This window comes from Schistocerca gregaria, chromosome 5 (assembly GCF_023897955.1).
Source record: "Schistocerca gregaria isolate iqSchGreg1 chromosome 5, iqSchGreg1.2, whole genome shotgun sequence".
Classification (NCBI taxonomy): Eukaryota; Metazoa; Arthropoda; class Insecta; order Orthoptera; family Acrididae; genus Schistocerca; species Schistocerca gregaria.
In genome coordinates this window covers 36,745,909-36,772,501 of record NC_064924.1, presented here as the reverse complement: position 1 = coordinate 36,772,501, position 26,593 = coordinate 36,745,909, and the positions used below count along the sequence as shown (strand labels likewise).

General features: G+C 40.0%; 1 protein-coding gene across 1 annotated transcript in view; it reads left to right on the top strand.

Annotated features, from left to right (window-relative positions):
• Positions 1–26,593, top strand: part of LOC126272406 (zinc finger protein 761-like) — a 348,537-nt gene that overhangs the window by 71,520 nt on the left and 250,424 nt on the right. Inside the window, exons 4-5 of the mRNA XM_049975234.1 lie at positions 396–604; positions 21,199–21,369. Of these exons, the coding sequence (XP_049831191.1) occupies positions 396–604; positions 21,199–21,369 (380 nt within the window). The remainder of the gene's footprint in view (positions 1–395; positions 605–21,198; positions 21,370–26,593) is intronic.

The following is a 26,593-nucleotide window of genomic DNA, read 5'->3' as shown; positions in this document are numbered from 1 at the left end:
ACAACTAGGAGTGATGATTGTTTTAGAGTGTATTTTGTACATGAGTAAGGGATAAAAAGACTATCTGGTTCTCTAGAAGTCTGGCTTAAAGATTCAAAGAGGGGGGAGGGAGGGGGGGAGTGGCCAATTGATTACATGAAAGACTCAAGCATTCCTTATCTTTACATGTCAGTTTTAACTTGGTAGTTACAGAGATAAAACACAAGATACAATTCCTGTTTCTCTGTTTCCATTCTGCTGTCCTTCCACATAGGTAGTAACATGCTTTTTCCAGTCCATATTGCATCCATCTAAAAGGACAAAGAAAAATTGTGTGTATGATAGTTATTCAGTAATGCATATCATTGTTTGTCTGACAGTACAGTTGATTGTGTCTGTACTTACTTGCATTACAGGTCACACATCAAAGCTGCATAATTCCAGTGTTCTTTCACTACCTGATGAAAGCAAAAGTTCCACTTCTGAAACCCTCTACTGTCAGCTGAGAGTTGATTCTCTGGGTACAGCATCTCCTGAAATAGGGAATCCAATTGTTTTCAGCGAAAATGACATTTTGTCATTTGCTGTTGATCAGGCATCTCTCAACATGTCGACAACTACAAAGGTATGTTACTAGACATAGACTTTTCTTTATTTGTAATAAAAATAGGGTCAGATATTGATCCAGAATGTTGATGTGTTTGTGTGGCATCTGTGACTGCAAGTTCCACTATTACTCTCATGCTCAAAATGTCCATTTAATAAGCTTCTTCCCCCAGGCTGTGCTGTTAATACTGTGTAACTTCTTTCTCTCTATTCTCATTTTTAAAATTAGCCATGTCAGTCTACAGCATGGCAATTATTGAACTATATGAAAAAAATGTAAATTAGCTACAAACTATGGTGTACACACACTTTATTCATAATGTAGACATCACTACAGATATTCAGATTTAGATTACGTCTTGTTCGATATGCCTACCATAATTGGCGATGATGTGGTGCAGATGAATAGTGAAATTCTGCATAACCCTCTGGAGTGTTAAAATATCAGTGCTTTCAATGATCTCCTGAATGGTTGTTTTCAGCTCAGCAATGATTTTTGGATTACTGCTGTACACCATGTTTTTAATACAGCCCCACAAAAAGGAGTCACATGTGTTCAGATCCAGAGAATATGGTGGCCAATCGAGGCCCATGCCAGTGGCCTGTGGGTACTGCAGAGCCAGCATGCAGACCCAAAAGTGCTCCTCCAGGACATCAAACACTCTCCTGCTTTGATGCGGTTGAGCATCTTGTCGAAATCAGGATGCCATCTCTCAGTCCCCCAAATGTGCCTATTTTGATTATTGACAAACCCATCCAAATGAAAGTGGGCTTTATCGATAAACCAAACCATGTATGTGCATACTAATTCCCATTATGCCCTGCGTTCCATGGTACAGTTTGAATGTTGTATTGCAAACCATTCAGATGTTATGATGATTTTATTTCATATAGTTCAATAATTGTCAGCCTGTATGTTCATACTATGTTTGTCCTGTATTTCTCTTTCATTCCTGGCCAGCCTGCTCTGTTTCTACCTTTGTCTCTGAGTTAATTCTTTTCTTATCTTTCTGCTACTTAATTGTATTGAGCCATGTTTGAAAACCAGCTAACTGATTGCACTCTGCTGTCTTCTTTCGCAGCAGCTCTCTAAATATTCTACATTTTCAGTTTCCGTTATGTTCCAGCACTTCTTGTTATGTATACTTGAAGGGCGTACTGTGGCATTATTAAGGCACACGTACTACCAGTTTTATATTAAATGAGAAAAGTTTCAGGTGTCCCAGTCTGCAATGACTATGTTTGGACTTGGGGAAACTTTGAGCAGGTCTTCCTGGATTGTTTCTTTACTGTTTAATGAAGGGTAAACCACTTGTTGTGGTTTCCTCTATCTTGTTTCTTACTACAAGCTCAGGACATCTTTCATTGTGACACTGAGACATAACCTCCATTACAAGTGACTGTAGAGCTGCTTGAAATAAATTCCCATGCTTGACACCTGTTGTTAATCTTCTCTGAGATCTTTCCCATGCATTTGCCAGGCCATTACTATGATAGCTACTTAGAGATGTGATTCTAAGATTTGGGGATGATAAGAAGCCTCTGTCCATCAGTTGGGAAATTATGTTGTCATGTATGTAATTTCAAACTCTGAGAAACATTTCTTTAGCATTTGAAAAGACATGTCCTAACGTGTTGTAGTAGATACAGTGACAACATCAGATCCAGCTCTGGCCTTGCCCTGAGTAGAAGTGAAACTCCTACAGAACTCGGTAGTGGCTCATTAACAGAATGAAGTTAGCTAGTGGTGTGGATGACTTGAACAGAGTGCTATGCCTTGCTCTGGGCAGTATCTCATTTGCTGATTGGAGGATTTCATTCCTCACCACAGCATTAATATCACATGAAATAGGGTCACTTTGGCATTTTCAGAGGAGTGGTGACCTTGATATCTTAGGAAAACAGAATTCCCAGGCTTGGTCAAATTTTATTTCATGGGAACACTTATCCATCATCAGATCTCTAAGAGGGAGATAAAAATAAATAATTTTGGAATTTGTGAAACACAAATATGAACCTGTTACACAGAAATCAAAAAACAAACTTATTACATTAAAAGGCTGTGATACAGGATACATAATTGTTTATCGAAATGGCTAACAATGTGCATATTACTTAAAGAATAATAAGTAAAGGTTACAAATAATCACATTAGTTTTGCTGGTGTAAGGGGTAGCCAGTTATGGATAACAGTTAGTTTGGTAAAAAGATGTAAGAAAACATAGTACAATGATAAACTTTAAACAAAACAGAGTTTCAGTTAAGTACTTGTAAAACCAAACATTTGTAAATGTAGTAGCAGTAGAGTAAAATATGCCTGAATGTACAAAGGATGAAAACCAAAACATGTACATATAGTTAAGATGAGGTAGCTGCTCAAGATGATATCAGCAGCCTAGGTAACCCATCTAGGTGCAGTAGACATAGAATGGGCATAGTGTGGACAATCATTTTTCGATGTATAGGGCTCGCCGCATTGTAGTGGTGGGCTATGCAGATTGTGGCGGAGGCAGCGAGCAGCTCATAGATTGAGGGTGGAGGCTTGTAGGAACCAAACTGTGGCTTTATTACCATCACAATATACTAAGCTTTAAAGTGCCTAATTTAGAGCCATGATTAACACTTTGGCTGCCATGTGTATCCAACTGATAAACAAGGTGACTTCACTGGCAAGCCACTTGTATCAAATTGATACACACATTCCAGGCCCATATGTGTAAATCATATAAACAGCCACAATGATTTTAAATGGACATATAGTTTCCCTGGCCTCCTGGAGAGGCAATGCAGTTTTGGTTCCAAATTTTATTGCCGGATAGTGTGACAGTCAGCTCTTGTAGATTGCTTTGCATTTACGACACCTGGTTACACTTGCAATAACTCATGTTGCATTGTTGCTAGAGGTTATTTGTGTTGGAAGTTGTGTTTCTTTGACGATTTGAGCTTGTTTTCTTCTGAGTTAGTTTTGTTGTGAGTTTGTGACAGTGTCTGGCATGGAGTCAACTACAGGTTGGTTGGACAAGAAAAGCGAATTAAGTGAGAGTGAGGCCAGTTCGTTAGGTGACATATTTGATAGCGATGATCCTGAATACTCACTTGAGAATTATGGTTGTTATTCCAACAATTCCAATGCAGGTGGGTTTTAAAAAGAACAACTTTGGGAAATCAGCAACTGTGCCTCAAAGCGACATCTCCGAAGTTACTTGGCCTGATGTTACTGGAAATATGAGTGATTTTTACCATGACCTGTAATGAGAGAGTTTCTGGTCATGTGAAGACAAAAATGACTGGAAGATGCAATAAACATGATTTTTAGCGATTGTTTTTTGATGACCAGGTTTTGGACATGATTGTCACCGAAATGAATTTTTACGCCAAGCAGTGAAATGGTGACAGTACTGTCAGTGAAAAATATATGGAACACAGCAGAGTGCAGCAATGAGTAGACAAAAATAACAAAGAAATCCTGTGTTTTGTGGATTTGGTATTTGGATTGGTTTGGATTGAAAATCTACTCTCCAGAAATATGTTCAAAGAATATATTGTACAAAAATGAAGTAAGTAAAGCTTTAACCCACAACAGTTTTGACACTTTTGATGATGCTACACTTTTCAGACAATGGCAAACTGTACAAAATTTCACCATTAGTTGATCTACTAAGCGATAAATTTCACGAAGTGTATTGTTATGGTGAGAATATATGCATTGATGAAACTGTGGTGCTGTTTAGAGAAAGGATGGGATTTGGCCAGTATGTTCCAGGGAAATGTCATAAAATATTCTCAAGCTATTCAATCTGTGTGTTCATGGAGGTATACCTGGTATGGGGAAGTGTGTGCTGGAAAGGAGACTGCCCACACGGACCATAACGTCCTCTGGTATAGAGATGGAGTTGATGGGTCCATTATTGAATGCTGGACACACTTTGTACCTCAAAAATTACTATGCAAGCATTGTCTTAGTCCATAAGTTGAATGAACATTCATTTCACACCATTGGTACATTGACGAATAACAGGAAGTACAATCCAATGACCATAGTGAGAGGAAAGGTCAAGAAAGGTGGAATGTTATGTGTTAGAGTGACACAAATGTTGTTATAGGAAATGATTAGTAAAGATGTTCCAGAGTGGCAGCAACCAACTCAAGAAAAGCAACTACAAAATCATATACAATTCTGAAATATAATTACACAAAATTCCTCAAAGATGTGTCAGATAAAATAGCATCTGATGCCTCCAATTAACAAAAAGGAGTAAAGTGGTTCCACAAGACTGCATGTGGGCTCCTCATGTTTATAACAGTTATCAATGCTCATGCTCTCTACAAGCAGGTAATTGACAAAAATGTGCATGTAACTGAATTAAAAGAGAAAGTTGCACTTGTATTGATGAATATTGGAAACCCAAAATATGTACCAGGATCACCAGGAACATCAAGTTCAGGGAATCATGTCTTGCAAGAAACTTGCAGCTAGAGAAACAGGTGTATATCATGTTGCTGATGATACTCTCACAAATTTGGATGAAGTGAAGCTATGAAGAAATCAAAGCAGGTCATCTCAAACTGTAAGGGTTGCCCAAATAAAGTGACTGTTTTGTTTCATTATTCACTCATCTAAAGCGAAGCGTACAAAATAACTAATTATTTCAGATATGTTGTTAATCTGTTGTGAATTCATACATAATGTACTGAAAGAAATCGAAATTATCATAATCTAAGAAACAGCTCTGAATAACACCCAGTTATGTTTTTATCTCCCCCCCCCCCCTCTCTCTCTCTCTCTCTCTCTCTCTCTCTCTCTCATTTTTTTTTAATCATGTAAGTGCTGATTGTGTAAAGCAGTTGATGTAAGGTCAGTCAGCACAGGTTAAACTGAACTTGGAAACTTAACTTTGATGCACAGATGTTAACCTCAGTTATGTTGCTGTGAATTAGGGTCGTTTTATGGCTAAATTTCCACTGTAATTGCCAGTTTACAACCTACAAACAGCACTTTCGTTTTGTGTGGATACAAGCTGAAAAGTTGTAAATAATAAATAACATGTTATTAATGCTGTACAAAGAATCCCAAAAGTTAAGGAGTGGAAGTTGAAAGAAGAAGAAAATAAGAAAAGTTTCTAAAATCTAGTAGCACAAAAATTGCCAGAAACTGAAAGGGGTAGTGTAGAGGAAGAATTGAACCTATTTAAAACATAAATAGTTAACATTCCTGTGCAGATATGTGGCAGAACAAAGGTTAAAGTCAAAGGCAAAGAAACTAGTTGCTGGAAAGAAGAAATCAGAACCAGGGGCTGGTGTCAAAGATGAACACAAGGTGACAACTTTGGAGAAGGAATACCAACAAAAGAAACTCCAAGCAAAGAGAATTGTGAAAGAAGAAAAGGAGAAAAGTTGGGAAATATTCACCCAGAAACTAGAACAGGATAACAAAGGGAACCAAAAACTGCTATATGGGTTATTGAAATGTAAAAGATCTGATAGAGAAGACATAAAAGTGATTGAAGCAGAGGATGGGGATATTATCAGGGACATGGAAGGTATCAGAGAAGATATGAAGAATTGTTTTGAAATCTTACTGAATGGGGAAGGTGCTCAAAAAAGTGACACCAAAGTCATTGAGTCAGAGGAGGAGTAGGATTTGGTTAGAAACTGAGCATTCCCTGAAACAGATGAAAAGTGGTAAGGCAGTTGGAGTAGATGAGCTGACAGTGGATATGGTTAAAGCTGCAAGAATCCATTGAATACAGTGGTTACACCGGTTACTGGGGGTGATACAGAAGGAAAACAAAATGCTGGATGAATGGAAAAAAGGAATTATAATACCATTGTTCAAGAAAGGTACTAGAAGGAAATGCACCAACTACCGAGGAATCACACTATTATCACACTGCCTTAAGATAATTGAAAAGGTCATAAAAAAAAGATAAAAGAAAATTCTAGAACACCAGTTAGAGGAACAACAGCATGGGTTCAGAAGTAATAGGGGACCAATAGATCTCATTTTCTCCTTCCGTCAGTTAATGGAGAAGAATTTGTGGATTTGGAAAGAGCATATGTTAGTGTACCAAGGGATAAAATATGGGAATGCTTGAGAAAACATAATGTTCCCCATTCATTAATTAAAAAAGTCCAGATCCTGTACGATGGTTGTGAGAGCAGTGTACAAGTAGAAGGTGGAAGATTAAAAATGGTTTAAGACAAAGAGAGGTATTCGGCAAGGCATTTCGCTCTCCCGTTTACTCTTCATTACACTTATGGACACAATCATGAAAGAAATCAAGGAAGAAGGAAACGAAGATCTCAGTGCTTTTGTTCTTGCTGATGACATCATCACCATTTGGGGAGAGAGGGAAATGGAGGTTCAGAGGAGACTGGATTACTGGAACACAAAATTGAAAGAATTATAGTTAACTGTGAGTAGGTACAAGACAGTGGCAATGAAGATGAGCAGGACACCCACACATTGCAACATCGTACTGGAGGAGGAGAAGGTTGAATGTGTGAAAAGCTTCAAATATCTGAGTAACATCATATCACTCAATGGAAGTACCAAACAAGACGTATTAAACAGAATAACAAAAGGATCTAACTTTTTCCACCAAATACGAAATTTAATCTGGGACATGGAAGTCCCTCAAAGAGTCTAACAGACCATGTATAAAACTTATCTCCTGCCAATCAGTCTAGAGGCCTGCGTCATAAATAAGAGAGAAGAGAGTCAAATACAAGCATGTGAAATGAAGTTCCTTAGGTCAGCTCTACAAAAAATTAGGAGAGACAGAGTCAGGAATGATTATGTAAGGAGAGAGCTGCAGGTGACATTGACTACAGAGGAGATGATGAGTGCTTTGAGATTGAAGTGGTTCTGTCATATGAAGCGAATGCACCCAACTTGAACTCCACGCAAGTATTTGGAGATGGAGACACCAGAAAGAAGACCAGTTGGGCAGCTTAGAAAGAGATGGACAGACAAGGTTAAGGAAGATCTCAAGAGGAGAGGAGTAACATGGGATGTAGTGGAGAGGGAAGAGCTATACCAGGACAGAAACCGACGGAGGCATATAGTTTACAAAATTCCTATCCGGCTCTCTGGAATAAAATCCTGATGATAATGATGATGATTGTTTTTAATGCAAAAAATTATGTGGTAAATGTGTGAATATGCCACTCCCACACTGCTAAAGCTAAAATTTTTTTTTATGTGGGAGTTGAAGGTGAAGGAAAAGATTGACTATATAAGTGATGAGTACAGTTAATAACTGATCTCACAACAATTCTTAGAGAGAACTCTTTATTCATTTGATTAGTTTAAACATATTTCATTGACATGTAGTGGTAAAGTGAGGAAGGGACATTTGAAATATTTGTAGTAAACAGATAAGTATATGGAGTCCAACTTCAACCAATAATGATCGAACGTCTCATACAGATAAGCAAGCATTCTAGGTTTGAATATGTGTAACTATACAATTCATATAAATTTTTTTAACTATAGAACACATGCTTAAACCGATGTGACAACTTCACATGTGATGATGAACTGGAACAGTGGTAAACACATGTAAGGAAATTATCGTCCAAGTGAAGACTGTTTCAGATGCTCAGTATTTGCATACTACAGTACTGCATGGACCATTATGACCTCAGTGAGCTCAATCCCAGGTGTGTTCTAAAAATATTATTTCCAGTTTCCACTTCTTTTGCCTTTGGCAATGTTTGTTAACGTGCGAAGTACATAGTTGTTTTCGGTTTAGAACTTACAGAATTTAAATAAATCAATCAGCAGTTATTATAACCAAGGCATTTACCTTCCAGAATATAGCTGTAGGCATCTTGGATGAGGTCCTGAAATGGATGACGCTTTAGTTGTTAGGAGAAGAGTTTTTGAAGAATTTCCCGTACTTACAGGCCTCTTTACCTTCTGACAACACAGAACAATTCATTGACATATTTAATAGCATTTCATGATGTTCAGTTTGCTTAACTTGAAAAAACTAAGCTATTAATTGATTAATTATCACTTATGAAGATAGCAATAAATTGCTGAAACCAGTATTGTGAATACTGTCATAATTAGGTGATATTAATGCAATAATTACTATATTTCAAGTTTCTACATAGTTAATAAAATTTTCAATCCTTGAATGTTAATAATCAGATAAATTAGAGAAGTAGTGACTGTTGAAGTGTGTACATATTTATTTATTTTTGAATTGGCAGGAATCTCAGTTTCTTGTTTTAAGTTAGACAGAAGGTTGTTGAATATCTTCCCTTCAGAATACATGATTCCATTCTTGAATCATAGACAAGCAGGTAAAGTCTATATAAAAATTATTTCGTGTCTTGTGATTGTATAAATCACAGTTGAGCTGAAGGTGATTGTTATTGCCACCAACAAAAACCATGTAGGAGTAAATGTTTTGGGGCAAGTGACTATAAGAATTCCAAGGCCCTGATAAAGGCCTCTGAAAGATGTATAGTTATCCACTTTATGCCATATTCTCATTGCTAATTTCTGCTGAATAAACACTTCATTTTCTTTAGGTGCGTTGCCTGTAGCTTGCTACTATTTTGCAGTGGCAATTGCTTATGTAATTACTCTTGTTAACAGTTTTTTTTTGTAGTTGAAAAATCAAAATCTATTCTCTTTGTACATGAAGTTACAAGCAAGTCTTAAGATGTCAGGCTGATTGCGCAAAGTTCAAATTGTGTGTAACTTTCATTTGTTACGTCCAACGGCACACCATCCATTATGTACAAAATCTTCTTTTTCTTATAGATGTATTCATTTTTAATTCAGATATCCCAGTATTGTTATCTCTTCTTAAGTTCAACCAAACATTTTCATTCTGTAGAGGGTTTGGAGGATGACAGGTTGGTGGGAATGAGAAGCCATTTCAAGGCAGTACAATCCCTTTGTAACTCCAACAGTTTGTACAACATGATTGAGCCCACACCTGGCAGTGCCCAAATGTGGGCCTCGATGCACAGAACCTGCAGCAAAGTGTTACGGTAGGCCATGGACAGCTGATAATCTCAGTGCAGCCCAGTCATGGCACAATGTCATTTACTGTGTTCAGGGTGGCTGGCCAGTTGCAACTGGTGCTGGTAGTTGGCTCAACAGTTAGAAGGCTGCCAGTTTGACTGAAGGCCCCCTGGCAGGCAGTAACTTCCATTCCCCCTTTGGAAGGTAATTGAGGCAGGGCTTTTGGGCACCCTAGAACAGTTGGACTCGTTCCACATGCACTGTAGTGTTTTGAGCCCATAGTTCTTGCTTTATATTGACCAGAGGGTTATTTAAATTACCTGGTAATGCTCCTGGTATCAGGGACTGATGACCTATTAGTTTGATTCCTTTAAACATTCAACCAACCAGCCAACCAACTCCTGGTATCACATGATAAATTTCTCTTTGTGTTTGCCTTCAGAACATAGGCGTTGCTCAATGTCTTTGCAAAATTATGCACTCCTTATACGTCTTCCCCAGGACATTTCTGACCATTATGTTGTTGTTGTGGTCTTCAGTCCTGAGACTGGTTTGATGCAGCCCTCCATGCTACTCTATCCTGTGAAAGCTTCTTCATCTCACAGTACCTACTGCAACCTACATCCTTTTGAATCTTCTTAGTGTACTGATCTCTTGGTCTCCCTCTATGATTTTTACCCTCCACACTGCCCTCCAATACTAATTCAGTGATCCCTTGATGCCTCAGAACATGTCCTACCAACTGATCCCTTCTTCTAGTCAAGTTGTGCCACAAACTTCTCTTCTCCCCAATCCTATTCAATACCTCCTCATTAGTTATGTGATCTACCCATCTAATTTTCAGCATTATTCTGTAGCACCACATTTCGAAAGCTTCTATTCTCTTCTTGTTCGAACTAGTTAGCATCCATGTTTCACTTCCATACATGGGCACACTCCATACAAATACTTTCAGAAATGACTTCCTGACACTTAAATATATATTTGATGTTAACAAATTTCTCTTCTTCAGAAACGCTTTCCTTGCCATTTCCAGTCTACATTTTATATATCTACCATCATCAGTTATTTTGCTCCCCAAATAGCAAAACTCCTTTACTACTTTAAGTGTCTCATTTCCTAATCTAATCTTATTCCCTCAGCATCACCCGACTTAATTCGACTACATTCCATTATCCTCGTTTTGCTTCTGTTGATGTTCATCTTATATCCTCCTTTCAAGACATTATCCATGCCGTTCAACTGCTCTTCCAAGTCCTTTGCTGTCTCTGAGAGAATTACAATGTCATCGGCAAACCTCAAAGTTTTTATTACTTCTCCATGGATTTTAATACCTACACCAAATTTTTCTTTTGTTTCTTTCACTGCTTGCTCAATATAAATATTAAATAACATCATGGATAGGCTACAACCCTGTCTCACTCCCTTCCCAACCACTGCTTTGCTCTCCTTCCCTTTCATGCCCCTCGACTCTTATAACTGCCATCTGGTTTCTGTACAAATTGAAAGTAGCCTTTCGTTCCCTGTATTTTACCACTGCCACCTTCAGAATTTGAGAGTATTCCACTCAACATTGTCAAACGCTTTCTCTAAGTCTACAAATGCTAGAAACGTAGGTTTGCCTTTCCTTAATCTAGCTTCTAAGATAAGTCGTAGGGTCCGTATTGCCTCACGTGTTCCAATATTTCTACGGAATCCAAACTGATCTTCCCCGAGGTCGGCTTCTACCAGTTTTTCCATTCGTCTGTAAAGAATTCGTGTTAGTATTTTGCAGCTGTGGCTTATTAAACTGATAGATCGGTAATTTTCACATCTGTCAAAACCTGCTTTCTTTGGGATTGGAATTATTATATTATTCTTGAAGTCTGAGGGTATTTCTGTCTCATACATCTTGCTCACCAGATGGTAGAGTTTTGTCAGGACTGGTTCTCCCAAGGCTGTCAGTAGTTCTAATGGAATGTTGTCTACTCCCGGGGCCTTGTTTCAACTTAGGCCTTTCAGTGCTTTGTCAAACTCTTCATGCAGTATCATATCTCCCATTTCATCTTCATCTAGATCCTCTTCCGTTTCCATAATATTGTCCTCAAGAACATCACCCCTGTATTGACCCTCTATATATTCCTTCCACCTTTCTGCTTTCCCTTCTTTGCTTAGAACTGGGTTTCCATCTGAGCTCTTGATATTCATACAAGTGGTTCTCTTTTCTCCAAAGGTCTCCTTAATTTTCCTGTAGGCAGTATCTATCTTACCCCTAGTGTGAGATAAGCCTTTACATCCATACATTTATCCTCTAGCCATCCCTGCTTAGCCATTTTGCACTTCCTGTCGATCTCATTTTTGAGAAGTTTGTATTCCTTTTTGCCTGCTTCATTTACTGCATTTTTATATTTTCTCCTGTCATCAATTAAATTCAATATTTCTTCTGTTACCCAAGGATTTCTACTACCCCTTGTCTTTTTACCTACTTGATCCTCTGCTGCCTTCACTACTTCATCCCTCAAAGCTACCCATTCTTCTTCTACTGTTTTTGTTTCACCCATTCCTGTCAATTGTTCCGTTATGCTCTCCCTGAAACTCTTTACAACCTCTGGTTCTTTCAGTTTCTCCAGGTCCCATCTCCTTAAATTCCCACCTTTTTGCAGTTTCTTCAGTTTTAATCTACAGTTCATAACCAATAGATTGTGGTCAGAGTCCACATCTGCCCCTGGCAATGTCTTACAATTTAAAACCTGGTTCCTAAATCTCTGTCTTGCCATTAAATAATCTATCTGATACCTTTTAGTATCTCCAGGCTTCTTCCATGTATACAACCTTCTTTCATGATTCTTGAACCAAGTGTTAGCTATGATTAAGTTATGCTCTGCACAAAATTCTACCAGGTGCCTTCCTCTTTCATTTCTTACCCCAAATCCATATTCCCCAACTACGTTTCCCTCTCTCCCTTTTCCTACTACCGAAATCCAGTCACCCATGACTATTAAATTTTAATCTCCCTTCACTACCTGAATAATTTCTTTGGTTTCATCATACATTTCTTCAATTTCTTCGTCACCTGCAGAGCTAGTTGGCATATAAACTTGTACTACTGTAGTAGCTGTGGGCTTCGTGTCTATTTTGGCAACAATAATGCGTTCACTATGTAGTAGCTCACCCGCACTCCTGTTTTTTTTTTATTCATTATTAAACCTAAACCTACTCCTGCATTGCCCCTATTTGATTTTGTATTTATGATCCTGTATTCACCAGACCAAAAGTTTTCTTCCTCCTGCCACCGAACTTCACTAATTCCCACTATATCTAACTTTAACCTATCCATTTGCCTTTTTAAATTTTCTAACCTACCTGCCCGATTAAGGGATCTGACATTCCACACTCCGATCCGTAGAACACCAGTTTTCTTTCTCCTGATAACGACGTCCTCTTGAGTAGTACCCACCCAGAGATACCATAAATGATCTAATATAGCAATAATCAAGTACTCTGGTGCACCATTCTATTATATGCTGCTATCATAAACAGTAGTAGAGTGTCCCAGTTGCTATTGTCAGTATTCATATAGTATGCAGGCAGTTTGAAAAGTTCTGGGCCTTGCTCAGAGATCGCAGCACTATTCATGTGGTTTTTTCCCCCTTACATTGTTATAAGTATTAGTAGATGCCATGTAAAATTGAAAATCATTCCAGGCAGCAATTAACTGTAGGCAGTCACTTGAAGCAGATGTGGTGTGGTGGGGTGTGTTGAAAAGTGATTAAATTCTTTGTAAAAGAAAATTTAACACCAACTGAAATTGATTTTGTTGTTGTTGTGGTCATCAGTCCTGAGACTGGTTTGATGCAGCTCTCCATGCTACTCTATCCTGTGCAAGCTTCTTCATCTCCCAGTAACTACTGCAACCTACATCCTTCTGAATCTGCTTACTGTATTCATCTCTTGGTCTCCCTCTACGATTTTTACCCTCCACGCTGCCCTCCAATACTAAATTGGTGATCCCTTGATGCCTCAGAACATGTCCTACCATCCGATCCCTTCTTCTGGTCAAGTTGTGCCACAAACTTGTCTTCTCCCCAATCCTATTCAATACTTCCTCATTAGTTATGTGATCTACTCATTTAATCTTCAGCATTATTCTGTAGCACCACATTTCAAAACCTTCTATTCTCTTCTTGTCCAAACTATTTATTGTCCACGTTTCACCTCCATACATGGCTACACTCCACACAAATACTTTCAGAAATGACTTCCTAACGCTTAAATCTATACTCGATGTTAACAAATTTCTCTTCTTCAGAAACGCTTTCCTTGCCATTTCCAGTCTACATTTTATATCCTCTCTACTTCAACCATCATCACTTATTTTGCTCCCCAAATAGCCAAACTCCTTTGCTACTTTAACTGTCTCATTTCTTAATCTAATTCCTTCAGCATCACCCGACTTAATTCGACTACATTCCATTATCCTCGTTTTGCTTTTGTTGATGTTCATTTTATATCCTCCTTTCAAGACACTATCCATTCCATTCAACTGCTCTTCCAAGTCCTTTGCTGTCTCTGACAGAATTACGATTTCATCGGCGAACCTCAAAGTTTTTATTTCTTCTTCATGGATTTTAATACCTACTCCAAATTTTTCTTTTGTTTTCTTCACTGCTTGCTCAATATACAGATTGAATCATAAATTCATTTATGGCTTGTAAATGTGTGTGGCAGCTCCTCACCTTCAATTTTGACCATGAAGAAATGGGCGGCCAAGTTGAAATGTGGCTGTGAAAGATCCACAAAGGATGTCCAAAAAAGTCCAAGCACAACAAAAATTGTTGATAAAGAGCATGATGTGATTATGGAAGAGTAGTGTATAAAGGTGGGTGAAACTGGTAATGCTCTGCGGATATCAAAGGAACACGTTGGTCATATCGTGCACTAGGATCTGAACACAAGAAAACCTTTTCCAAGTGGAGTGCCACGTGTGCTTGCTGTAGATCACAGATGCATTTTCGTGAAACTTTCCAAAAAGTGCTTGACATGTTTTAAGAAAAACAGAAGTGACTTTTTTGGTGGTATGTGACAGTGGATGAAACTTGGATTCACCTCTACACTTCTGAAACCAAACAGCAGTCTGTGCTGTGGATAGAACCTAGTTCTTCTGCTCCAAAGAAACCAAGGATGGTGCCATTGGCAGAAAAGATCTTTGTGTCAGTGTTTTTGGCTGAAAAAGGAATTCCTCAGATTTGCATCACTCGAATTTCCATCTATTCTGAAAACTGAAGATATTCTTTGCTGATCAGCACTTTTCATCAAGTCAAGAAGTCATTGTGACTGTGGATTGGTACTTTGCAGCACTTCTAGAAGAACACTACAGAGAGGAGATACTGGCATTGGAGTACAGCTGGATGAAATTTATTGATGTTAAAGAAGATTATGTTGAAAAATAAAGTGTGTTCGAAAGCATAAGTTGTCATTTTCACTATCAGGCTTAGAACTTTTCAGACTGTCATAGTAACTCCACTTTTTCCCTATCGTTCTGTGCACCTGTTCTGTTCTCCCATTGGCTTTAAACTTTTGAATTCGTAATAGTCTACACGACATTTTATTAACCCTACAATGTACATCCACTGTACTTCCTCCTGTTCCTTGTGTTCTGCCAAGGATTCAGCTATACATAATGAATTAACTGACAAGTCTGCTCCTACATACACTCAGACTAGCTTCCATGCACTTTACAGAATTTTATCCTGAGAGTCAGTTCTAAGGGATTACGCATGCAGCTTTAGTTGGCTTACCATACTTCTGGGAGGCATACGTTGTGGCATTATGGTTTTCCTGGCAGTAAAGCCTAACCAGAATGGCATCCTGTCCAGTTCTTCTGTACGCTGTTACAAGTCAATATTGGTGTGATGTTTACGTGGGAAATCCAGACCAAGTATGACACTGCAGCTTTTGCAGTCGGAGGAGCTCCTTCCACAAAAGTCTGGAAGTCTCTCTCTCCCTCCAACAAGGCAGGTTCAACATTTTCACACCGTGCATACCTTGACTAGCTAAGGGTACCAATGATCCTGTATCCAATAAAAATTTATGTACCCTTCTTTCTATATAGCCAATTGCTTCAGCACATAGGTACTCTGTGCTCACATTTAGTAGGAATGTTGTATTGTTGCCACACCATTTCCTTTGAATACAAGCCTACTCTGTGACCATCTTCCTTGTGCCTGCAGAGCCTCTGCAGATGTTTTCATTCAGTGTGTCCAACTCAATTCAAATAATTCCTCCGAATGTGACCAGGCCAACCATGACGATAGCACACAATTCCCATATTGACAACTGTCTTCTTTTCTCTTGCTCTGATCACTGCATCTATCTCTGATAATGCTATTGCAGTTGCTACAGGTTTTTTAGGTTTTTAGGAATTCGATCTATACCTGGCATGAAATTTCGATTGGCAAACACCACAAGAACTCATCTAGTTACCCCTGTTCTGCTTTCTGCAGGGTAGCTCTGTTAGTGTTGCCACCATCCATTAACTCATAAGTATTTGTTTTCAGTTTCATAATTTAATCAGTAAAACTTTGTGCAGACAGTGTTTTTCTCTGCCCTATACCATTATGCTGCTCAGGATTAGGGGTATTTTTTCTCCTATGCGATTCCACCAACCCCTCCTGTAGGTCTTGAAAAGACTGAGCATTGCGCAACTTCTCATGGGACATAACACATTCCCTAACAAATCTTGTCAATGTTAATTGAGTCTTACACATGCTCAAGTCAGCATAAGTAGGTCCCTGACAGTAGTACTGTTCCAGCTTTCAACTGTGAAGTGCAAATGGTTGCAGGCAAAAAGAGTAGCCATCTATAGATTTGTGACAGTACTGAGGCATTGCCATAGAGATGTTTGCACAGTCGTGTTATGCTTGTTATGCTGTTGATTCAGATAGGCATGCGTATCTGCCACCTTAACCCTCTGTGACGACTGTTAGGGATCAACTTACGCCAACTTGACTATAATAACTGCACCTCATTCGATTCCTTCAATCTTGCAGCTGTCAGTAAATTATCTATAAAAATAGAGATATCTTCCTCTAATCTGCATGAGAAATAAGTCACCAAAGATATGGTAATACTACCTTTGACAATAAGGGCCAAGTTAGTACAATGTTCCCTTCTTTTTGCCTGCAGACTCTCAAGCTTGTTATGTAATGCCGTCGGCACATAGGATGAGTTAGCTAACATTGATGTGGCACTCAACGAATTTTGTGATGTCACTTCCTGCTATCTCTCATTGAGAAGCCATTTCCTCACATGGAACATAAAATAAGTTGTGTGATATTTTAGCAACATGCCACATAAAGTAGAATCAGGAGGAAGCAAGGACACTCTCTGCATCACAAGCAGAAAGCAGGACACCATACTTGACGTGTTCATCAGAAACCCACATTCGATGGGTTTTATGTTTTACTTTAAACCATACAAATATATGCCGTTTGTAAGCAGCCCACATTGAATATCTGGAGATGAATTGTTATTGGAACCAATTGTTGTAATAAAATGACTGGAAATTTTGTATTGGGGATTAAAGAATTTTTGTGTTATAGCTCATGTGTAATGGGAGTAAGCCATTTTAAAGCAATGACTCATTTAAGATTGATGAAAACATGACATTCTCAGTATGATTTATCACATAATTAAGAATCAATAACACAAAAAGGAGATATGTAAGGCATGTTTCAACTTAGCTTTGTATATCCTTCTTTTTTCCAAAAGGTTCTGTGAGTTTCATATGAAATTAAGATAAATAATTTCTCTAATATTTGATGTTAGGCAAATATGAATGCACACACTGTCAGAAGTGATTGTGTTTGATTTGGTGAACTTTTATAAGCTGATGTCTTTCCTAAGTGGACATGTATCTTCCAGTTTTGTCTTATTACACGTCCACTGATTGTATGTTAAAATTTAGATTTATGTACACCACAGACACAATATGACTAGCATATGGCCAGGAGAGGAAATGTTCATTTTAATAGAGCTAAGGTAGGAATTCTATGGGCACCCATTTTTGTGAACAAACTATATATTTTGCAAGCCAAATAAATTCGTCAATTGCCAATGGAGAACAGTGGGCGTGCCAAATTACCTCAACCAGCTCATGCTGTGTGCTGATGGTGCTGTGTATCGTGATGTAGGATAACCCATCTGTGTGTAGCTCAGTGTTAGCTACCTCGTTCCGTGTACCGACAGCTATTTCTAAATTATCAGCTCACATTTGAGCAAATTGAGCTGACAGATTTTGAATTATTTCCTTAGCTGAAATATTTTCAGCCGATGCCATTTCAGTTAGTGTCTATTACTACCAAAAGCAGAAATCGACAATGACCCCAGTTTAGAAGGTAGGAGAAGGAGATGACAATACAACCCCTTCCAAAAATGGAAGTCAGAACTTAATGAATTCTTCCTATCTCTGCTGCCATGTAGGTCTTTGCTGTGAATTGCAGTCTCCACCATACCTCTTACACCACTTGTATAGGGTGGGGAGGTACTCTGTCGAAGGATGGTTGTTCGTGGTAAGTCAGAATCCATTCAAAGGCAATATGATATCTTTATTCTTCTAACAGTTCGTACAATAAACTTGAGTCTACATTCTGGTGACACTGGAAGGTGGATGTCAACTCGCAGACCTTGCCATGAAGCACCGTAGTACGTCACCGGCAGCTGTCTAGCTCAATGTGGCCTAGGTGTGGCACATTGTGGCGTAATTGACATCCTCGATCTAGCCACACCGAGGCTCATGAGGTAGACCGGCAGTGATCAGTGCCTGTAGGCTCGTGGCTTGGAGGGCCTGAATTTGACCCTTGAGCTATCAGATGACAGCTAGACCCCACAGTAAATGGTTCTGTCCAGATGATAGTGGAGCAGAGCCAACAGGCACAGCCGGATGGACAGTAATTATATGCACTGGAGTGAGTTTGCTGTGCAGTCGCTACTGCTAATATTGTGTACAATGGGTGCCAGTGTCCCTCCGGGTTCAGTAACTGGCCAGGCACTGACCACCATATGAGAAGTGGCATGCATTGGGTGCCACGGCTGAATGCTGGGCCTGTGTATTGCCGCAAGTGGCCCTCTTTTTCAGCATTGAGCCCTCTTGCTTGGGTCTACGCCATTACGTTTGTGTGAGTTCTCACTAAACATTCTTCTCCTGTACTAATGTGATTGTCCACATTAGAGCCAGTATAAAGAAAAGTAATACATTGATTTTTGAGTACTGCAAAGTTGTTCATTTTTCTGTATTAATAATTTCCTGATTGTGATGTAGAGAAAGTTCTGGTTGAGAATTACGTATTATTTAGGAATGAAGGAGACGACTCACTGAAAGGCAAATGTGCTGCATCATCGATAGGTACAGAAACAAAAGAAAAAGAGCTTTGCTAGCTTTCCTTTTTCAAGCTTGTTGGAAAAACATGCTCGCAAGTACACGCTCACTCACTCACAGGAACATGCTTGCTCAGTTGACTGCCAGCTCTTTTGACTGAGCACAATGTAGGGAGACAGGCTTGTGTGTGTGTGTGTGTGTGTGTGTGTGTGTGTGTGTGCGTGTTTTTCCCCACACTTTTTTAATAATAGACTTTAGGATTTTACAGTGCTGGTGGTTATTGGAAGTTTTAACTCTTGCTGACAGTTTGTCTTCTGAATTGGGTGGAGCTCGCTCATTCTAACAGAAGACGATGACGACGACGACAACTGCTGTATGAATATATGTAAGAAAGAGTTTATATGTAAGAAAGAGTTTACTGTCTGTCTTACAAATTTCTCTCCAATGTCCTCGCCATAATTTCTCTCTGAACACTTTGCTCAACTTGTCAGTACTGATTCTGCATTTCTGTACACCACTGGTCAGTGTATGTGATTATTAATGTGTGGTAGTTGTGATAGGGTAAGACACTGATTATTGGGTTTACAGTAAATCAATGCAGTTTGTCGAACTGAAAACCAAATTGTTAATGGCTGTGCACTGTGTTCTTCAATTCATGGAGAAATTTTTTGTATATCAGGTGATCCAAAGATAGGAATCGACAACTCTACTTTCCCTGTCTCAGTACTATCTGACAGAAAATCAGTATTAAAGTCTCCCTTAAACAATTGCACATAACTCTTGCCCTGTCTCTAACAGCATTATGAAGCTTACATTATGTCCCACTGGTGGTCTGTAAACTGTCAGTTGTACAAGCTTACGCATTTCTTAATACACTATTGTAACACAGCATTCAAAGAGCTGTTCCACAGAACATTCATTAGTCTGAAGAGCCTATAACACACCTCAAGTTCTTCAGTATATAACCAATCCCCTGATTCTACTGAATACACGCTAGTACGATGTTTTGATATGCACAACACATCTGTTGAAATTACATCTATCCTTTCATTACTCTGTATGAATATGACAAGTTCATCAATTTTTTTATGAAGCTTCTGATGTTTTTTTGTTGTGTTGGCAGAAGAGCCAACACCGTGTTACTAGTGGAGGCTGATATGCACGCGTTTTAGCTCACGCAGGCTGGCGTGAGGAGGGAAGAACTATACTGACGTGGGGTCTGGAACATGACAAGGAATTAGAATTCAGAAAGCGGACGTAATTAGTTTGATACTTAACTTTAATCCATTAATGATGAATGTCACTCTTGACGGTAAATGATTCACAATATTGTCTGCTCAGAATACATTCATAGCAACTGAATATGGCACCTTGCTAGGTCGTAGCAAATTACGCAGCTGAAGGCTATGCTAAACTTTCGTCTCTGCAAATGAGAGCGTATGTAGACAGTGAAAGGCGGCTGTACAACTGGGATGAGTGCTAGGGAGCCTCTCTAGACTAGACCTGCCGTGAGGTGGCGCTCGGTGTGCAATCACTGATAGTGGCGACATGCGGGTCCGACGTATACTAACAGACCGCGACCGATTTAAAGGCTACCACCTAGTAAGTGTGTTGTCTGGTGGTGACACCACATTTTGTTGGAAAACACTAGATACATTTTCTTTAATATCATTGGTTTTGTCCAAGATGCAATATTTGTTTTGCTAGTAGTTGTTTCAACTTCATTTATTTTGCATCTTGTCTTTCAGCTGAATATACCCTAAAAAGGGCTAGGGAACAGAGTTAGGATATATGCCGCTTGGGTCACACTAACTCATTCTAACAGGCAGCTGTGCAAGTAGCCTCTTACCAAAAGGATTCGCTTGTTTGCAAACTGTGTTGCGTACAGTGCAACTGAGCTAGGGTTGGTGCGTAAAGCACGCTCTCTCTACCATGACTGATTTTGAAAGCTTCACAGAATGCATCATTCAGGGCCTATATACTGCTCAAGAATTGACATAGTGTAAACATAATGACCCCTCTATGTAATGTCTTTGCTTTTTGACTGCTTTCTGATCCAAACTATTTTTTTATTACATATTTTATTAGCAAGAGAACAGGGAATTCTCAAAGACAGTATAAGAGTGGGTTCCGGAACCAGTACTTCCCTCTGCATCTGAATGTGTACTACAATCTCTCAGTGGCAGCTTGAAAGTGTGACAAATAGGGGCTTGAACCCAAACCCTTGTCTTTGTTTTAATACTTGTAAATTGTATCTTTTCACTTCCAGGAGACAACTCCATACTCACGTGTCATACAGATGGAAGAATTATCCAATGCTGTATCTGCAAGAAATGAAACTGTAGCGAATGGCAACCTATCTGAAGAAAATGATACAAATGGAAAGAGTTACAGTATAGCAATTTTAGCCAACCAGCCAACAGATTTTTCCTCTTCACAGGTGAGTCATTGTTAATTTATAAAATGACAGCTATATATTTCATATAAACTCTACTTGTGTTAGAAGAGGTCTATCCACTTACCCGTTGCTGGTAACTACTTGATGAAAGTTAAAGGTTAAACTTTTCAGAATTCAGTGTGGGAATGTAAAAGAAATGTAAAGGAAGTCAATAAGAGATTGACTGAAGGGATACAATGAAAGAGAAAAAAAGTAGAAGAAACAAATCAGTGAAACTGGTTTTGGCATCACATAAATGCAGAGGGAATGCATATAGATGGAGGAAGTGAGGTACGCGATGTGAGAGAATGTAAAAGCAAAGAAATTGATATGTGTGAGAACTAGGCTAATTACGACACAATTAGGTTCTGGGTAACCAGTCTCCATATTAGTAGTATATAACCACTTCTAGTTGAAAGGATATCTTTTAGGTGTGGTGAAAGAGATTCCCAGGCTCCCTCTATTAAATTCCAGAGCACGTGAACAAAAGGCCAGTGGGTTGGGCAGTTCATCTGAGGTTGTTCATTGAGAGAATGACTTGGCAGCACATAGATTTAAGCAACTTTCAAGTTACAAGTGTGTATGCAGCACAGTGTAGTCGTCCATGGACGTTGCATCTACAATGATGAGAAAATCGTTGGCCTTTCTGCTACCTTTAGAGAAAGGCACTTCACTCCAAACCTGGAACACAAACATAATTCTCACACCATATACACTCATGATTGTTGAAGATATAATACCACACTGTAGTAACCAACGGGAACGCCTTGGGATGCGGATCGGAGGCGCCAGGCGGGGAAGCCGCCAGTGGTGGAGCACGCACCACCTGGTAAACACAAGGATGAGACGGACGATAGACCAATGACAGCCGACAGCAACTGACAATGACCGACACAACAGCAAAGAGAGAAACAACGGAGGCTTGTAGAAACAACACCAATAACCAACAGTAAATCCACTCGGAACCAGAGTCAGGCAAAGTCAACAACAAGCAACGACCACAATGCAGTACCTCTGAGATATAGACGCAATCCAGAGCAAGTACCAGACTGACTGGACTAGGGCGAGTGGGTCCCTATATACGAAACCGGAGGGAGTGGCTATAGGCCGCTGCCTGCACGTGGCGTAGCGGTGGCGCCCACGCTGTGCAGAAAGCCGCTGTGTGGAATAGCCGCCGCGGACGCGGAGCCCTTTATGGGCTGACCACGTCCATTTGTTCTGGCGCATGTTCGACTTCCGCGGCGGGAATTACTAGATCCCTACCCCCCACCCCCCTGCCCCCCTCCCACCTGCCACCCACAAAATTGGTGCATAGGGGCGGAAATGCCCTGGACGATGCCGAGGCGGGCTGAACGAGAGCACAAGTGTTGTGATACGTCCGGGGGGGACCACTGGGGGAGGGGAGGGCAGACTGTCTGCGGCATCCATCAAGGTGTTACCAGAGGGCAGGGGGTCAGCGGGCATCTCATCTCTATACCTTGGCGAGGCGGAAGGGGTGTCTGCAGAGCCGGCGAAGAGACAGAGTTTGAAGGAAAGGGCTCCACCTCGAGGGACGTGTCTGCACCAGGAGGCAGGGAAGGTGGTGGGGGAGGAACCAAGGCAGAGGCCCGAGGGCAGAGTTGGTTATAGTGGCGACGCTCGAGCCCCCTGTGTGTCTGTACGGTCGTCACACGCCGCCCATTGAGCCGTCGTCACCGTAGCGGGCATCCATTTAGGTGTGACGCCATAGGAGCGGGCCCACACGCCCATGCCCAAGGCGTAGCGCTGGGAGGGGCAAGAGTGGGGCCCAGAAGGGGATGGTGTGAACAGGTGGAGGAGGGTCCGAGGTTGTTGCCTGTGGAGGAGTTTTGCAGGACTATGATCGGCCACCGGCGTAGTGCGATAGGTGTTTAGAAACAAAGTGAGGGCCAATGTAGTAACCCAAACTAACCGTGCGAATGCCTTGGGATGCGGACTGGAGGCGCCAGGCGGGAAAGCCGCCGGCGGTGGAGCGCGCACCACCTGGTAAACACAAGGACGAGTCGGACGACAGCCCAACGACAACCGACATCAACCGACAATGACTGACACAACAAGGAAGAGATAAACAATGGAGGCTTGTAGAAACCACAACACCAAACACTAACAGTAAATCCACACGGAACCAGAGCCAGGCAAAGTCAACAACGAGCAACGACCAGAACGCAGTACCGCCGAGATATAGACGCAATCCAGAGACAGTACCAGACTGACTGGACTAGGGCTGAGTAGGTCCCTATATACGAAACCGGAGGGAGCGGCTATTGGCTGCTGTCTGCACGTGGCGTAGTGGTGGCTCCCTCGCTGCGCGGAATAGATGCCGCGGACGCGGAGCCCTCTGTGGGCTGACCACGTCCATTTGTTCTGGCACGTGTTCGACTTCCGAAGCGGGAGGTACTAGACACACAGTTCAATTTTCCAGATTTTGATCAGCTTATATACATGACTCAGTAAACTTGCTGTTATCTCAGGAATGATGTTTTCAGTTCCTTACAACAAAAATGAAGCCAAAAGACTATGGTGAAAGTCAGAAAACGTTACAAAAGAAATTGTAAATTAATTGTAACTACAGAAGAATGAAATACTACACAACTGGACTGTCAGAAACTGAATGGAGCTGTTTGGGGACACTTTTATGAGCTGGATTCTGTCACAGTGCCAGAGGACTGTAGTAAAATGCAGGAAGACTTACAGAGGATCAACAGTTGGTGCAGTGACTGGCAGCTGAAAGTCATTTGCAAAAGCAAATCTTGCTTTTCATACTTTTAAGTAAGCAGTAATTTATATCTTGGAGAAAAGACTGATTTTGTGAAATGCTGTCTGTTTTCACCAACTGAGCCTCATCTCGAGAATTGCTTTCTGACATGGAGATATGTGTGAGAAGCAGTAATGACTAATGGAATGCAGTGGCTGCACACTCTTTCATATGCATGTGGGAAATCAATTTTGAGTCAGTCATGCTAAATTTTTAAGACTGCATGCCCCTAATTCTCTGATCACCTCTGTGAACCAGTTGCAAAAGATCATCTACTTCATTACCCACTATCACCCTAGATTGGGATAACTCACTACATTCTCTGTGAGGATTTTGACATTTCACTGTGCACTGAAGTGGGGAACCTTCTTTGATAAACACTTCACACCCCATTCAAAGTGTTTGTTCTGCTGTCCAACCAATTAGCAAACTATCTCAGTCGAACTTTATGCCACGTCTACACCCAATCCCTTAACATGTCAGTCATATCTCCATGGAAGACCCAGATGCGAGTCGTATCTTATGTACTCACCCAGTTTGTCATATAATATTCCTATTGCAGATGTATCCTATCCTCAGAGGTGTTTATCTGGTCAATGCAAGAGTGATCTACCCTGAATCCTGCTTGTTCTCTTTTTAGTTTCTTGTCTACATATGCTTTTATCCTATTTAGGATTATTCATGAGAGGATCTTGTTTGGGATTGACAGCAGGGTTATGCCTCTCCAGTTATCACAAACCAGTAAGTCTCCTTTCGCGCAGAGCTTGATGAGCAAGTGTCTTTTCCAGTCATTCAGTACTTTTTCATTCATTCATATGGCTGCCAGGAGTGGATGTAAAATTTGTGTTGTTACAGAGGGATCTATTTTAAGGAACTCTGGGCTGATGTAGTCCAGGCCTGGAGCTTTCCCATTTTTGATTGTCGGATTGCTTTAGCAATTTCTTCTTTGGATGGCAGTTCTACGTTAATTGACATATCTTGTGAGAGTCCTTCCCTGTCCACATTCTGTTGAGTTACATTGTCATCTGTAGTTTCACAGTTCAGAACGTTCTCAAAATGTTGTTTCTGCATCTGCACTTAGCCTTGTTGGTTTGTGAGTAGTTTTCCTTGCTTGTTGCTTGTCCGTGATTGGCATATCACCCCCAAATTTCTCATTTGACAGTTTCCTTGTGATGTTATATAGTGTCTTGTTATCGCCTCTGTTAGCTGCCGCCTGTGCCTTATCTGTGAGATTATTGATGAAGGTTCTCTTATCTTTTCTGAAAGTCCTCTTCACCATTCCCTTTAATATGCATAGCTCCTGTTGGATTTCTTCTTTTACTTCCATTGTCTGTGTGCAATTTAGCCAGAGTTTTGCCTTCCTCCTTTGTTTTAATATAATCCAAACAGCAAATAAATCTACATCTTTGATGAAGAAAAATATTAGCCTTTAAAAACATGGAAACAATTGAAAACCTTAATTAAAAGAGATTCAGAAATTATACCTGTGTAGAAACAAATGTGTCTGGGAATTTTAAATAATTACATTATAAAACAAAATGTTCTCTTATCATGTGTAATTGTACAGCAGTGGAAATGGAATCCAGGATTGGTTGGACAGTCTGGTTTATCAGTATACTTGCCCTGTCTGGCAGACTATTTGACTTCTTTTTCCCCCCTTGGTTGGTCCTTGCTTCTGTAGAATGTATGTTCTCTTATGAGGTCTCATTCTCATATCTCTGAAGAGAAAGTAATTCCTTCCTCTTCTTTCTTTCTTTCTTCGTTTGGGTCATCTAAGGACCATGCACCATTTTCAATGCTTCCTTCTTTGTTGTTCTTTCTTTTTTCTCCAGTATTCTTTCATATTTTCACTATATATCCTTTTTCTCTCCTCAGACCATTTTGATCCTGTCTTCTTCTCCCTCCTGCCTTGGAATCCTTCCAATTTTAACACTTCCTTTTGAAATTCTCTGTTTCTGTTACATCTTTTTCACTTATGTTGTTTCTTTCCAGATCTTTCCTAACTTCTTGAATCCAGGCTATTGGTGCTTTCTTGTCCCAAAGATATTTAAAAATCTGTTTGGTTAACCTGTTGCTGTTCATTCTGTATAAGTGTCCAAAAAATAGCAGTCGCCTCTTTTGTAGTGTTTCATTTATGTTTTCTATGTTGCGATAAACTTCTTCATTGCTTCTAAATTTCCATACCTCTGCATTTTTTAGTGGTCCAAGTATTTTTTGGATGATTTTTCTTTCTAGGATTTCAAGTTTGTGTAATTTGTAATTCAGTACGAAACATTCATTTGCATAAAGAAATTCTTGATTTACTACTGTGTTGTAGTGCTGTATCTTCAAATTTTTAGACAGACACCTTTTGTTGTAGACATTCCTAGTTATTCCATAAGCTGTCTCCATTGTATGTGCTCTTTCTTCCATAGCGAATTTTTCTAAGTGATTTTCTTGGCTAATTTCTCCTAA